General features: G+C 47.0%; 1 protein-coding gene across 4 annotated transcripts in view; it reads right to left on the bottom strand.

Moving 5' to 3' along the window:
• brca2 (BRCA2 DNA repair associated) overlaps positions 1-14088 on the bottom strand; it is a 136195-nt gene that overhangs the window by 29247 nt on the left and 92860 nt on the right. For all 4 annotated transcript variants that reach the window (XR_015079777.1, XM_085999333.1, XM_085999330.1 and 1 more), the window contains exon 20: positions 9557-9704. Coding sequence is in view for 3 of the 4 variants with exons in the window: in XM_085999333.1 (XP_085855459.1) it covers positions 9557-9704 (148 nt within the window). In the remaining variant the exon portion in view is untranslated. The remainder of the gene's footprint in view (positions 1-9556; positions 9705-14088) is intronic.

The following is a 14088-nucleotide window of genomic DNA, read 5'->3' as shown; positions in this document are numbered from 1 at the left end:
GGGACTCGAGGGCTCAGGCAACCGTGCCACTACCCCCATGAGCTCCGTGTGCCGGCGCTCCGAGTCCGCGGACAAGTCCTCGAGGTGTTCCATCTCCTTGGCGAAGACCATCTCCGGACTGGAGGCCGGACTCTCCCTCTGGGGAGAAGGCCGCCGAGCTGGCCGACCCTTCCTGCGTTGCTGGACGCCGCTGGGCCCAGCAATTGGACTCCCCTCCGACCCTTCCCCGCTCTGGGGAGAAGGCCGCTGAGCTTCCACCCCCCTCCCGCGTTTCTGCAGGCCGCAGGTCCCATGAGCTCCCCTCCCCTCCGACACTTCCCCCACGCTCCCCTCCAGGGAAGACGTGTCCCCTACATTCGCATGGGTTGCCGCGGCTGAGGGTTCCCCTGATGGGCCGCCTTCCTCTTGCTCCTCCTCCTCCTCCTCTTCTGAGGGGCTGTCACTGGCAACTTCAGGGACCTCCTCCTCACCATCTGAAAGCAGGAAGGCACAAGAGTAGCTTTAGAGTGAGGAGAGGGCGTCAGCGAGGGATGCATGAGTGGTGGCATTCAGCGCATTGGTCGGACAGTGGCAAAGGATGTAGATCTGATGCGCAAGTGGGACGAGAGAGGTCCAAAAGGTGATGTCCTTGCCATTGGTGCCCAGAACAGGGTCGGCATCTCCACATGCAACGGGGCCAATCACCCGGCCACCCATGATGCGCTCCACGCGATGTTGCAGCTCGGTGAGCGGCTGGATCTGGGGTCGGCCTCCCCCGGTCGCAGTCCGGCTCTTCTTATTATTGGCCAGCTTGAGAAAGGACGGCCTCTAAGTACAGTGTGTAGCCCTGATCTTGTGTGCACTGCCTCCCATGGTGGAATAGCCTGGCCAGTGTGTCGCCCTGATCTTGTGTGCACTGCCTCCCATGGTGGAATAGCCTGGCCAGTGTGTTAAGTGCAGAATGTGCAATTGATGTTCATGCCTGTCCCATAGCTGCTGCATGAGGGCTGGCCATTAGGGCTTTCAGGTCCCTTTGCCCATAATGTGAGGTGCACATGCAAGGATGAGGAGGACACTGGAAAGGGTACTCACCCTGACAATCCGAGTGAGGTCATTAAACTTTTTGCGGCATTGGACACCGCTCCTGGGGACCTCGCTGTTGGCTGACACCTTGCTGGCGACATGCCTCCAGGCTCTCCGGTAGACGTGGCCCGGCGCCTTCCTGCCATTGTCCGGGTACAAAATATGGCGCCTCTTCTCCACAGCACCAACCAGCACACTCAGATCAAGCTCTGAGAAGCGCTGCGCTCGTTCACGGGCCTTCTGCATGGCTTCAGGCGCTATTTGGGTCCAGCAGCAGTGTTCAGGCCTAGCTGGAGGGCTCCACTATCCAGGGCGTGGCAGCAGACCAAGTCGACCCTTCCCCCTTAAGAGCTGGCCGGCGCCAGGGTGTCTGCTGTCAATCACGAGATGGCCGCACCTGCGCTGCGCCCGGCCTCGGCGCTCTCGCTCAGCACCTCCGGCTTAGCGCCTAAAGAGAGGCGTGCAGCGCCAGTTTTAGCGCTCGAGCAAACTCTTAGGGCGAAGCTAATGAATATCGGAGAAGTGGCCTCGATTTTGCGCCGGGCGCAAACTTTAGCGGCCGCCCGACTTTACCGCCCCAAAAGTGGCTACAATGAATTTCTAGGCCTAAGTGTACTGTGAGAAGTAAAGTGCTGTATTTAAGGAGTGTCGCACTAAGCAAAAGAGTGCTATAGTGGACAATAAGTGTACTGTATTTAAGTAAAAGTGCTGTATTAAGCATAGGAGTGTTGTATTGATTATTTTCAATTTATTTCTTTTTGTTTCAATAAATATTGGTCTGTTTTGCACCCAACCATGAGTCTCGTTTCTGTCTACATCGCTGCTGAATAAGTCCGGCGGTCAGAACCAGGAAAGGGGAGCGATTCAAAACCGCACAGGGCTCTGGAGCAGCTCAGAGACTTCTGACTCGCTAGAGGCAATAACCCCAAAACCCCCGCTCAATTCCTACAAAAGCCTACTATCCCATATGATTTCTTGCTTACACTCAACATCTTTATTAATTTGTCATCCCACTTTTAAAGGATCTGCGTATTTGAACCTCTAAGTCTCTCTGCTCCTCTACTTTTTTGTAAAGTAGCAACAATTACAGTAAACTCTTCCTTATCCGACACCTATGGGACCAGGATGGTGCCGGTTGATGAAAAATTCTGGATAACAGAGAGGTAGGCCATTTTTAATACAAAAAAAAACTACTGACTAACTCAGCCACCGCGGGAGACTCGGACTCGGCAAAACAAGTGCTGGATGGATTCGGCAAGATTACCGGTTATCTATTTTGCCAGTTATTAAAGTATTCTGGATAGAAACATAGAAGATAGGAGCAGGAGTAGGCCATTCGGCCCCTCGAGCCTGCTCCGCCATTCAATGAGATCATGGCTGATCCTCCAAATTCAGTACCCTGTCCCTGCCTTCTTCCCATATCCCTTGATCCCTTTAGCCTTAAGAAATATATCCAACTCCTTCTTGAATATACTTAATGAACTGGCCTCTACCACTCTCTGGGTGAAGAAATTCCTCCTAATCTCAGTCCTAAATGGCTTACCCCTTATCCTTAGACTATGACCCCTAGTTCTGGACTCCCCGGCCATTGGGAACATCCTTCCTGCATCTAGTCTGTCCAGGCCTGACAGAATTTTATAGGTTTCGATGAGATCCCCTCTCAATCTTCTAAACTCCAGTGAGTATAAGCCCAATCGACACAATCTCTCCTCATACGTCATTCCTGCCATCCCAGGTATCAGCCTGGTGAATCTTCGCTGCACTCCCTCCATGGCAAGAACATCCTTCCTCAGATAAGGCGACCAAAACTGCACACAATACTCAAGGTGCGGTCTCACCAAGGCACTGTACAACTGCAGCAAGACATCCTTGTTCCTGTACTCAAACCCTCTTGCTACGAAGGCCAACATACCATTTGCCTCCTTAACCGCCTGCTGCACCTGCATGCTTACCTTCAGCGATTGGTGCACAAGAACACCTAGGTCTCTTTGCACTTCCCCTTCTCCCAATCTATTGCCATTCAAATAATAATCTGCCTTCCTGTTTTTGCCAACAAAGTGGATAACCTCACATTTATCCACATTATAGTGCATTTGCCCTGTCTCTGCCCAATCACCCAACCTGTCCAAATCGTATTGGAGTTTCACGACATCCTCCTCACAGCATACCCTCCCACCCAGCTTTGTGTCGTCTGCAAATTTGGAGATACTACATCCAATTCTCTCGTCCAGATCATTAATATATATTGTGAACAGCTGCGGTCCTAGGACCGATCCCTGCGGTACCCCACTAGTCACTCCCTGCCACTCGGAAAATGACCCGTTTATTCCAACTCTTTGCTTTCTATCTGCCAACCAGTTCTCTATCCAAGTCAATACCTTGCCCCCAATCCCATGTGCCTTAATTTTGCACGCTAATCTCTTATGAGGGACCTTATCGAAAGCCTTCTGAAAGTCCAAATACACCACATCCACTGGTTCTCCCTTATCTATTTTACCAGTTACATCCTCAAAAAATTCCAGTAGATTAGTCAAGCACGATTTACCTTTCGTAAATCCATGTTGACTTTGTCCGATCCTGTCACTGCTTTCCAAGTGCTCTGCTATTACATCTTTTATAATGGACTCTAGCATTTTCCCCACTACCGATGTCAGGCTTACCGGTCTATAATTCCCCGCTTTTTCTCTACCACCTTTTTTGAATAGTGGGGTAACATTAGCTATCCTCCAATCCATGGGTACTGTTCCAGAGTCTATTGAGTTCTGGAAGACGACCAGCAATGCATCTACTATCTCCAGGGCCACTTCCTTAAGTACCCTAGGATGTAGATTATCAGGCCCTGGGGATTTATCGGCCTTCAATCTCATCAACTTCCCCAACACCATTTCCCTACAAATACTGATTTCTTTCAGTTCCTCCCTCTCATTAGTCCCTATGTTCCCCGACATAGAGGAAAAAGAGTGGGAGAGCAATAGTGGTAGGGGATTCTATAGTAAGGGGAACAGATAGGCGTTTCTGTGGCCGTAGACGTGAATCCAGGATGGTTTGTTGCCTCCCTGGTGCCAGGGTCAAGGATGTCACTGAGCGGCTGCAGGGCATTCTGGAGGGGGAGGGTGAACAGCCAGAGGTCGTGGTCCACATTGGTACCAACGACATAGGTAAAAAGAGGGATGAGGTCCTGCAGCAAGAATTTAGGGAGCTAGGTGGAAGATTAAAGAGCAGGACCTCAAAGGTTGTAATCTCTGGATTACTCCCGGTGCCACGTGCTAGTGAGTATAGGAATAGGAAGATAGAACAGATGAATGCGTGGCTAAAGGGATGGTGCAGGAGGGAGGGCTTTAGTTTCCTGGATCACTGGGTCTGCTTCTGGGAAAGGTGGGACTTGTACAAGTCGGACGGTTTACACCTGAACCAGAGGGGGACCAATATCCTTGCGGGGAGGTTTGCTAGCACTGCTGGGGGGGGTTTAAACTAACTTGGCAGGGGGATGGGATACAGAGTGGAACTATAGTAGGGGGTGATTTACAGCCAAATACGGAGGAAAAAAGAAGTCAGCTGGGAAGGCAGAGCAAATATGTGAAGGCAAAAGGGAATATGGCAAGGCTGGAAGGCATTTATTTTAATGCAAGGAGTCTTGCAAATAAGGTGGATGAACTGAAGTTGTTGTTGAACACATGGGAGCACGATATTGTTGCTATCACGGAGACATGGTTGAGGGAGGGTCAGGACTGGCAGCTCAATATTCCGGGGTATAGAATCTTCAGGCGAGACAGAGGGGGGTGTAAAAGGGGAGGGGGTGTTGCAATATTAATTAAGGAATCAATTACTGCTGTAAGGAGGGATGATATATTAGCGGGTTCCTCTAATGAGGCCATATGGGTAGAACTTAAAAACAAAAAGGGGGCAAGCACTTTGCTGGGAGTGTACTATAGGCCCCCAAACAGTCAGGGGGAGATAGAGGAACAGATATGTAGGCAAATCTCAGAGAAGTGCAAAAATAATAGGGTAATAATAGTGGGGGATTTCAACTTCCCCAATATTAATTGGGATAGTCAGAGTGTGAAAGGCTTAGAGGGTGCAGAATTCTTAAAGTGCATCCAGGAGAGCTTTTTGAGCCAACATGTAGAAAGTCCTACAAGAGAGGGGGCGGTACTGGACCTAATTCTAGGGAATGTAGCTGGGCAAGTGGTGGAAGTGTCAGTAGGAGAGCATTTTGGCGACAGTGACCATAATTCGGTGAGATTTAAGGTGGTCATGGAAAAAGACAAAGGCGGCCCGGAAATAAGGGTTCTAAATTGGGGAAAGGCCGATTTTAATATGATAAGGCAGGATCTGGCCAAAGTGGACTGGGAGCAGCTACTTATAGGAAAATCCACATCAAAGCAGTGGGAGACTTTCAGAAGGGAAATAGAGAGAGTACAACGCCAACATGTTCCTGTAAAGGTCAAGGGTGGGACCAACAAGCAAAGGGAACCTTGGATGACAAGGGATATACAAAAATGCATTAGGAAAAAAAGGGGGGCTTTTGGCAGTTACAAAAGACTAAAGACGGAGGAAGCCCTAGAGGAGTATAAAAAGTGCAGGGGCATACTTAAAAAAGAAATTAGGAGGGCAAGGAGGGGCCATGAAATAACACTGGCGGGCAAAATAAAGGAAAATCCTAAGATGTTTTATAAGTATATTAAGGGCAAGAGGATAACCAGGGAAAGGGTAGGGCCCATTAGGGACCAAAGTGGCAATCTGTGTGTAGAGCCAGATGATGTAGGCGGGGTTTTAAATGAATTTTTTGCATCTGTGTTCACTATGGAGAAAGACGATGTAGACATAGAAATCGGGCAAGGGGACTGTGACATACTTGAACATATTAGCATCGAGAGGGAGGAGGTACTAGCGGTTTTAGCAGGCCAAAAAGTGGATAAATCCCCAGGCCCGGACGAGATGTATCCCAGGCTGTTGTGTGAGGCAAAGGAGGAGATTGCAGGGGCTCTGACACAAATTTTCAGAACCTCTCTGGCCACAGGGGATGTACCAGAGGACTGGAGAACAGCTAACGTAGTACCATTATTCAAGAAGGGTAGCAGGGATAAACCAGGGAATTACAGGCCAGTGAGCCTAACATCTGTGGTAGGGAAATTATTGGAAAAAATTCTGAGGGACAAAATTAGTCTCCACTTGGAGAGACAAGGATTAATCGAGGATAGTCAGCATGGCTTTGTCAAGGGTAAATCATGTCTGACCAATCTGATTGAATTTTTCGAGGGGGCGACTAGGTGTGTGAATGAGGGAAATGCTGTGGATGTGGTTTACATGGATTTCAGTAAAGCTTTTGACAAAGTCCCGCATAGGAGACTGGTCAAGAAGGTAAGAGCCCATGGGATCCAGGGTGCCTTGGCGCGTTGGATCCTAAACTGGCTGAGTGGCAGGAGGCAGAGGGTGATGGTGATGGTCGAAGGTTGCTTTTGTGACTGGAAGCCTGTGTCCAGTGGGGTACCTCAGGGATCGGTGCTGGGACCCTTGCTGTTTGTGATCTACATAAATGATTTGGATGAGAATGTAAAAGGTATGATCAGTAAGTTCGCAGATGACACGAAAATTGGTGGGGTGGTAAATTGCGAGGAGGAAAGCCTCAGGCTACAGGACGATATAAACGGGTTGGTCAGATGGGCGGAAAAGTGGCAAATGGAATTTAACCCTGAAAAGTGCGAGGTGATGCATTTTGGACGGACAAATAAGGCAAGGGAATAAACAATGAGTGGTAGGACCCTAGGAAGTACAGAGGGTCAGAGGGACCTTGGTGTACATGTACATAGATCCCTGAAGGCAGCGGAACAGGTAGATAAGGTGGTTAAAAAGGCATATGGGATACTTGCCTTCATTAGCCGAGGCATAGAATATAAGAGCAGGGAGGTTATGATGGAGCTGTACAAAACGCTGGTGAGGCCACAGCTGGAGTACTGTGTGCAGTTCTGGTCGCCTCACTATAGGAAGGATGTGATTGCTTTGGAGAGGGTGCAGAGAAGATTCACCAGGATGTTACCTGGGATGGAGCGCCTCAGCTATGAAGAAAGACTAAACAGGCTGGGGTTGTTTTCCTTGGAGCAAAGAAGGCTGAGGGGGGACCTGATTGAGGTGTACAAAATGATGAGGGGCATAGATAGGGTAGATAAAGAGGAACTTTTCCCTTAGTAGGGGGGGTCAATAACAAGGGGGCATAGATTCAAGGTAAGGGGCAGGAGGTTTAGAGGGGATTTGAGGAGGAACTTTTTCACCCAGAGGGTGGTTGGAATCTGGAACTCACTGCCTGAAAGGGTGGTAGAGGCAGGAACCCTCATAACATTCAAGAAGCCATGGTGTGGAGATGCCGGAGTTGGACTGGGGTGGACAAATGTAAGAAATCACACAACACCAGGTTATAGTCCAACAGCTTTATTTGAAATCACAAGCTTTCGGAGCGCTGCTCCTTCTTCACCTGAAGAAGGAGCAGCGCTCCGAAAGCTTGTGATTTCAAATAAAGCTGTTGGACTATAACCTGGTGTTGTGTGATTTCTTACAACATTCAAGAAGCATTTGGATGAGCACTTGAAATGCCATTGCATACAAGGCTATGGACCAAATGCTGGAAAATGGGATTAGACTGGACAGGGATTGATGGTCGGCGGGCCTCTTTCTGTGCTGTATAACTCTATCTCTGGGAGGTTATTTGTGTCCTCTTTTCTGAAGACGGAACCAAAATATGTATTTAACTGGTCTGCCATTTCTTTGTTCCCCATTATAAATTCCCCTGATTCTGACTGTAAGGGACCTACGCTTGACTTCACCAATCTTTTTCTCTTCACATATCTATAAAAGCTTTTACAGTCAGTTTTTATGTCCCCTGCAAGCTTACTTTCATAATCTATTTTCCCCCTCTTAATTAATCCCTTTGTCCTCCTTTGCTGAATCCTAAACTGCTCCCAATCCTCAGGTTTGCTGCTTTTTTTGGCCAATTTATATGTCCTCTCTTTGGATCTTATGTTATCCCTAATTTCCCTTGTTAGCCACGGTTGAGTCACCTTTTTTGATTTATTTTTATGCCAAATTGGGATAAACAGATTCTGTAGTTCATCCGTGCGATCTCTGAATGTTTGCCATTGCCTATCCACCGTCAACCCTTTGAGTGACATTACCCAATCAATCCTACCCAACTCGCGTCTCATACCATCATAGTTCCCTTTATTTAAATTCAGGACCTTAGTCTCTGAGTCAACTACTCCCCTCTCCATCTTAATGAAGAATTCGATCATATTATGATCGCTGCGACCCAAGGGGCCTCGCACAACAAGATTGCTAATTAATGCTTTCGCATTGCATAATACCCAGTCTAAGATGGCCTGATCCCTAGTTGGTTCCTTGACATATTGGTCCAGGAAACCATCCCGTATACACGCCAGGAATTCCTCCTCCACAGTATTGTTACTAATTTGGTTAGCCCAATCTATATGTAGATTAAAGTCACCCATGATGACTGCTGTGCCCTTATTGCACGCTTCTCTAATTTCCCTTTTAATGCCATCCCCAACCTCTGCATTACTGTTTGGGGGTCTATACACCACTCCCACTAACGTTTTCTGTCCCTTGGTATTTCTCAGTTCTACCCATACAGATTCCACATCATCAGAGCTAATATCTTTAATTACAATTGTGTTAATCCCCTCTTTAACCAGCAATGCTACCCACCTCCTTTTCCTTTTTGCCTATCTTTCCTGAATATTGAATACCCCTGGATGTTGAGTTCCCAGCCTTGGTCCCCTTGGAGCCATGTTTCCGTAATTCCAATCATATCATATTCATTGACCTCTATTTGCGCTGCTAATTCATCCACCTTATTACGAATGCTCCTTGCATTAAGACACAAAGCCTTCAGGCTTGATTTTTTAACGCTCTTAGACCGTTTAGAATTATTATTTACTGTGGCCATGTTTGTTTTAAACTCTTGATTTCTCTGATTGCCACCTTTGTTTTTCTCCTTCCTATCTTTTGCTTCTACCCTTGTTTGCCTTTCCTTTGACTCCCTGCTCAGGATGATTAATGCAGTTTAAACAAGAGTTTACTGTATCTAGATTTGCCTATTGAGAGTATTTTCCCACAGGGAGTACTTGAGCAATGGCCTTTAGAGGGACACAACTCCAGCTAAACATCACAACGGTTTTCCAGACACCAGATTAATCACAAGTAATGCCATGCTAGAAGTCTAAAAATGACAGCATGGGTTAGTGTAGAATGCTAATTGTCTACTATTTCAACATATAACAGAGACTATAACTACAAAAATGTTATCATAATCCAGAAAGTGTGTTATTTTTTTTAAATAAAAAATGTTTCTGATCTCATTTCTTTGGCATTAATTACAATAATTTGAAAGACCAAAGCAAGTGTGGAACAAAACTCAGCAATCATAGCATTGCTTCATGTTACTTCCAATGATATCCATTTAGAGGTGCAGTGTTGCAATTACCTCTATATTGTTCCTGCAGATCAGCTTCAATTTTGGCATACAGCACTTCCAGCTTTCTCTGTTGATTTTCATAGTGTATCTGAGCTTCTCGCTCTTCTGCCCGTTCATTCCGGAATACATACATTCCATTGGATTTCTTTTCCATCCACTGAGGAAAAACAGCAACACTTAGCGGAAATACAAATTATACAATACAATGAATGTCTCATATGGAAATAAGCTAATCATTTATTCAGTGTGCACTGAAGATAACTTTGAATAAAGTGTACAGGAAACTTTGTGTTATCCGGAGGCTAAATGTCCGGCAAGCTTGACCCACTGGCAAAAATCAGGAGCCGTTTTGTTACTTTTTTTTTCTTCTCATGGCTTTTTTTTTTCCAACAGTCAGGCTCTGCAAAGTCTCTCTGAAGCTGTTGCTAAGCGACAGAGACGCTTCCAAGGTACGGCCGACTGTTTAGAAGCAGTGTTTGTTGCCAGATACGGAGCTGAAAAGCTCCATATGCTTCAACATTAACGCTGGTTTGTCCGGCAGTTTTGAGGGAACGGCAACAGCTCGGTCCCGTCGGTGCTGGATAGCACAAAGTTTCCTGTACATCAATTTTAAAGTTTGTAAATAAATTGGATAAAAATGCAGAAATAAATTCAAGAGCATGCTCGCAAAAGTATCTGAACACATCATTTAGATGAGAAGGAAAATCTATGTAGTGTGGCTTCAGTACAAAGTATGTTCCTACGTACATTTTCCAATACAAGAAGCAATGTATATTTCCTATCCCAAGGGGACCCTATCATTTTACATCTCCATGTACCCCAAACCAAGTCTGATGATACTACGGAGGCAACATACATAGAATTTACATCAGCAGCAGCAGAATTGTATTCCACCACAATCTGTAACCTCATGGCCCGGCATATCTCTCACTCTACCACTACCATCAAGTCAGGCGACCAACTCTGGTTCAATGAGGAGTGTAGAAGAGCATGCCAGGAGCAGCACTAGGCGTACCTGAAAATAAGGTGCAAACCTGGTGAAGATACAACACAGGACTACATGCATGCTAAACAGCAGAAGCAGCATGCTATAGATAGATCCCACAACCAACTGATCAGATCAAAGTACCGCAGTCCTGCCACATCGAGTCGTAAATGGTGGTAGACAATTAAACAACTAACAGGAGGAGGAGGCTCCATGAACATTCCCATCCTCAACAATGGCGGAGTATTTGAGTGCAAAATACGAGGCTTAAGTGTTTGCAACCATCTTCAGCCAAAAGTGCCGAGCAGACGATCCATCTCAGCCTCCGCCTGAGGTCCTCACCATCACAGGAGCCAGTCATCAGCCAATTCAATTCACTCCACGTTATCAAGAAACGGCTGAGCGTACTATATACAGCAAAGGCTATGGGCCCCGACAACATCCCGGCTGTTGTGTTGAAGGCTTGTGTTCCAGAACTAGCCGCGCCTCTAGCCAAGCTGTTCAGAGGCTGGGTATTCTGCGGCGAGTGGCTCACCTCCTGACTCATCAGAGCCTTTCCACCATCTACAAGGCACAAGTAAGGAGTGTGATGGAATACTCTCCACTTGCCTGGATGAGTGCAGCTCCAACAACACTCAAGAAACTCAACATCATCCAGGACAAAGCAGCCTGCTTGATCAGCACCCCATCCACCACCTTAAACATTCACTCCTTCCACCACCGGCACACCATGGCTGCAGAGTGTACCATCTACAAGATGCACTGCAGCAACTCGCCAAAGCTTCTTCGACAGCACTTCCCAAATCCACGACCTCTACCACCTAGAAGGACAAGGGCAGCAGGCGCGTGAGAACACCATCACCTGCAAGTTCCCCTCCAAGTTACAGACCATCCCGACTTGGAAATATATCGCCGTTCGATCAAAATCCTGGAACTCCCTCCCCCACAGCACTGTGGGAGTACCTTCACCACATGGACTGCAGCGGTTCATGAAGGCAGCTCACCACCACCTTCTCATGGGCAATAAATGATGGCCTTGCCAGAGATGCCCACATCCCAGGAATGAATTTTTAAAAAGTACAACTACAACACTGGCATCTACCCGACAATGTGGAAAATTGCCTAGGTATGTCTTGTCCACTAAAAGCAGGACAAATCCAATCCGGCCAATTACTGTCCCATCAACCTACTCTAAATCCATCACCAAAGTGATGGAAGGTGTCGTCGACAGTGCTATCAAGTGGCACCTATTCACCAATAACCTGCTCACTGATGCTTAGTTTGGGTTCTGGACCACTCTGCTCCAGACCTCATGGTCCAAACATGGACAAAAGAGCTGAATTCCAGAGGTGAGGTGAGAGTCACTGCCCTTGACATCAAGGCAGCATTTGACCAAGTGTGGCACCAAAGAGCCCTAGTAAAATTGAAGTCAATGGGAATCAGCGGGAAAACTCGCCACTGGCTGGAGGCATACCTAGCACAAAGGAAGATGTTTGTGGTTGTTGGCGGTCGATCATCTCAGACCTATGACATCGCTGCAGGAGTTCCTCAGGGCAGCGTCCAAGGCCCAACCATCTTCAGCTGCTTCATCAATTATCTTCCCTCCATCATAATGTCAGAAGTGGGGATGTTTTCTGATGATTGCACAGTGTTCAGTTCCATTTGCATGCAGCAAGACTAAGACAACACCCTGGCTTGGGCTGATAGTGGAAAGTTACATTCGCACCACAGAAGTGCCAGCAATGACCATTTCCAACAAGGGAGAGTCTAACCACCTCCCCATGACATTCAATGGCATTACCATCGCCAAATCCCCGACCATCAACATCCTGGGGGGGTCACCATTGATCAGAAACTTAACTGAACCAGCCACATAAATACTGTGGCAACAAGAGCAGATCAGAGGCTGGGTAGTCTGCGGCAAGTGACTCACCTCCTGACTCACCACCATGCCTTTCCACCATCTACAAGGCATAAGTCAGGAGTGTGATAGAATACTCTCCACTTGCCTGGATGAGTGCAGCTCCAACAACACTCAAGAAGCTCGACATAATCCAGGACAAAGCAGTCCGCTTGATTGGCACCCCATCCACCACCTTAAACATTCACTCCCTCCGCCACCGGCGCAACGTGGCTGCAGTGTGTACCATCTACAAGAAACACTGCAGCAACTCGCCAAGGCTACTTTGACAGCACCTCCCAAACCCACAGCCTCTACCACCTAGAAGGACAAGGGCAGCAGGCATACGTTAACACCACCATCTACAAGTTCCCCTCCAAGTCACACACCATCCTGACTTGGAAATATACTGACATTCCTTCATCGTCGCTGGGTCAAAATCCTGGAACTCCCTCTGTAACTGCACAGTGGGAGTACCTTCACCACACGGACTGCAGCGGTTCACCACCTTCTCAAGGGCAATTAGGGATGGGCAATAAAGGCTGGCCATGCCAGCGATTCCCATATCCCATGAATGAACAAAAAAAGACCAAAGAACATAAGAATTAGGAACAGGATTAGGCCATTTGGCCCTTTGAGACTGCACCGCCATTCAATATGATCATGGCTGATCTTCGACCTCAACTCCACTTTCCCACCTGATCCCCATATCCCTCGATTCCCCTAGGGTCCAAGAATCTACCTATCTCAGCCTTGCATATACTCAACGATTCAGCATCCACAGCCCTTTGGGGTAGAGAATTCCAAAGATTCACAACCCTCTGAGTGAAGAAATTCCTCCTCATCTCAGCCTTAAATGGCCGATTCTTTATCCTGAGACTACGCCCCCCTAGTTCTAGACTCTCCAGCCAGGGGAAACAACCTTTCAGCATCTACCCTGTTAATCCCCCTCAGAATCTTATATGTTTCAATGAGATCACCTCTCATTCTTCTAAATTCCGGAGAGTATAGGCCCAATCTACTTGATCTCTCCTCATAGGACAACCCTTGATTCCCAGGGATCAATCTAGTGAACCTTCGTTGCACCACCTCCAAGGCATGTATGTCCTTTCTCAGGTAAGGAGACCAAAAACTATGCACAGTACTCCTGGTGTGTTCTCACCAAAGCCCTGTACAATTGTAGTAAGACTTCCTTACTCTTGTACTCCCACCCAATACAATACAATACAATACAAATCGCTTTATTGGCATGATAAGGTACATCTTATGTTGCCAAAGCATCAAAATACATTTATGGTTGAACACATAAACGCGGTTCCATTCATACAGTGTATAAACAGGTATATCCCTGAGTTTATAAATATATTTTCGCCTTGTTTATATATACTCTTGTCTTAGGTTACTGGTTGTCCCTCTGTTCATGGCAAGCTGTAACATAGTGTGCCGCCAGTGTTACACAGCTTCTCTCCTCCCCCAGTAGGAATGGGAGTTTTTGGTTGTCAGTCAGATTTCTGAATTCAGGGCATATTTGTGCCCCTTGCAATAAAGGCCAACATGCCATTTGGATTTCAAATACACATGATAATGGCTCACAAGAAAGTCCTTGCATTTTGCCATTTAACCATATATACTGTTACTATACACAGATTAAAAACT

The sequence above is a fragment of the Somniosus microcephalus genome, chromosome 10, assembly GCF_052327205.1.
Source record: "Somniosus microcephalus isolate GS21.2 chromosome 10, FLI_Smic_1.0, whole genome shotgun sequence".
NCBI lineage: Eukaryota > Metazoa > Chordata > Chondrichthyes > Squaliformes > Somniosidae > Somniosus > Somniosus microcephalus.
This window is presented reverse-complemented; position numbering and strand designations above follow the sequence as displayed.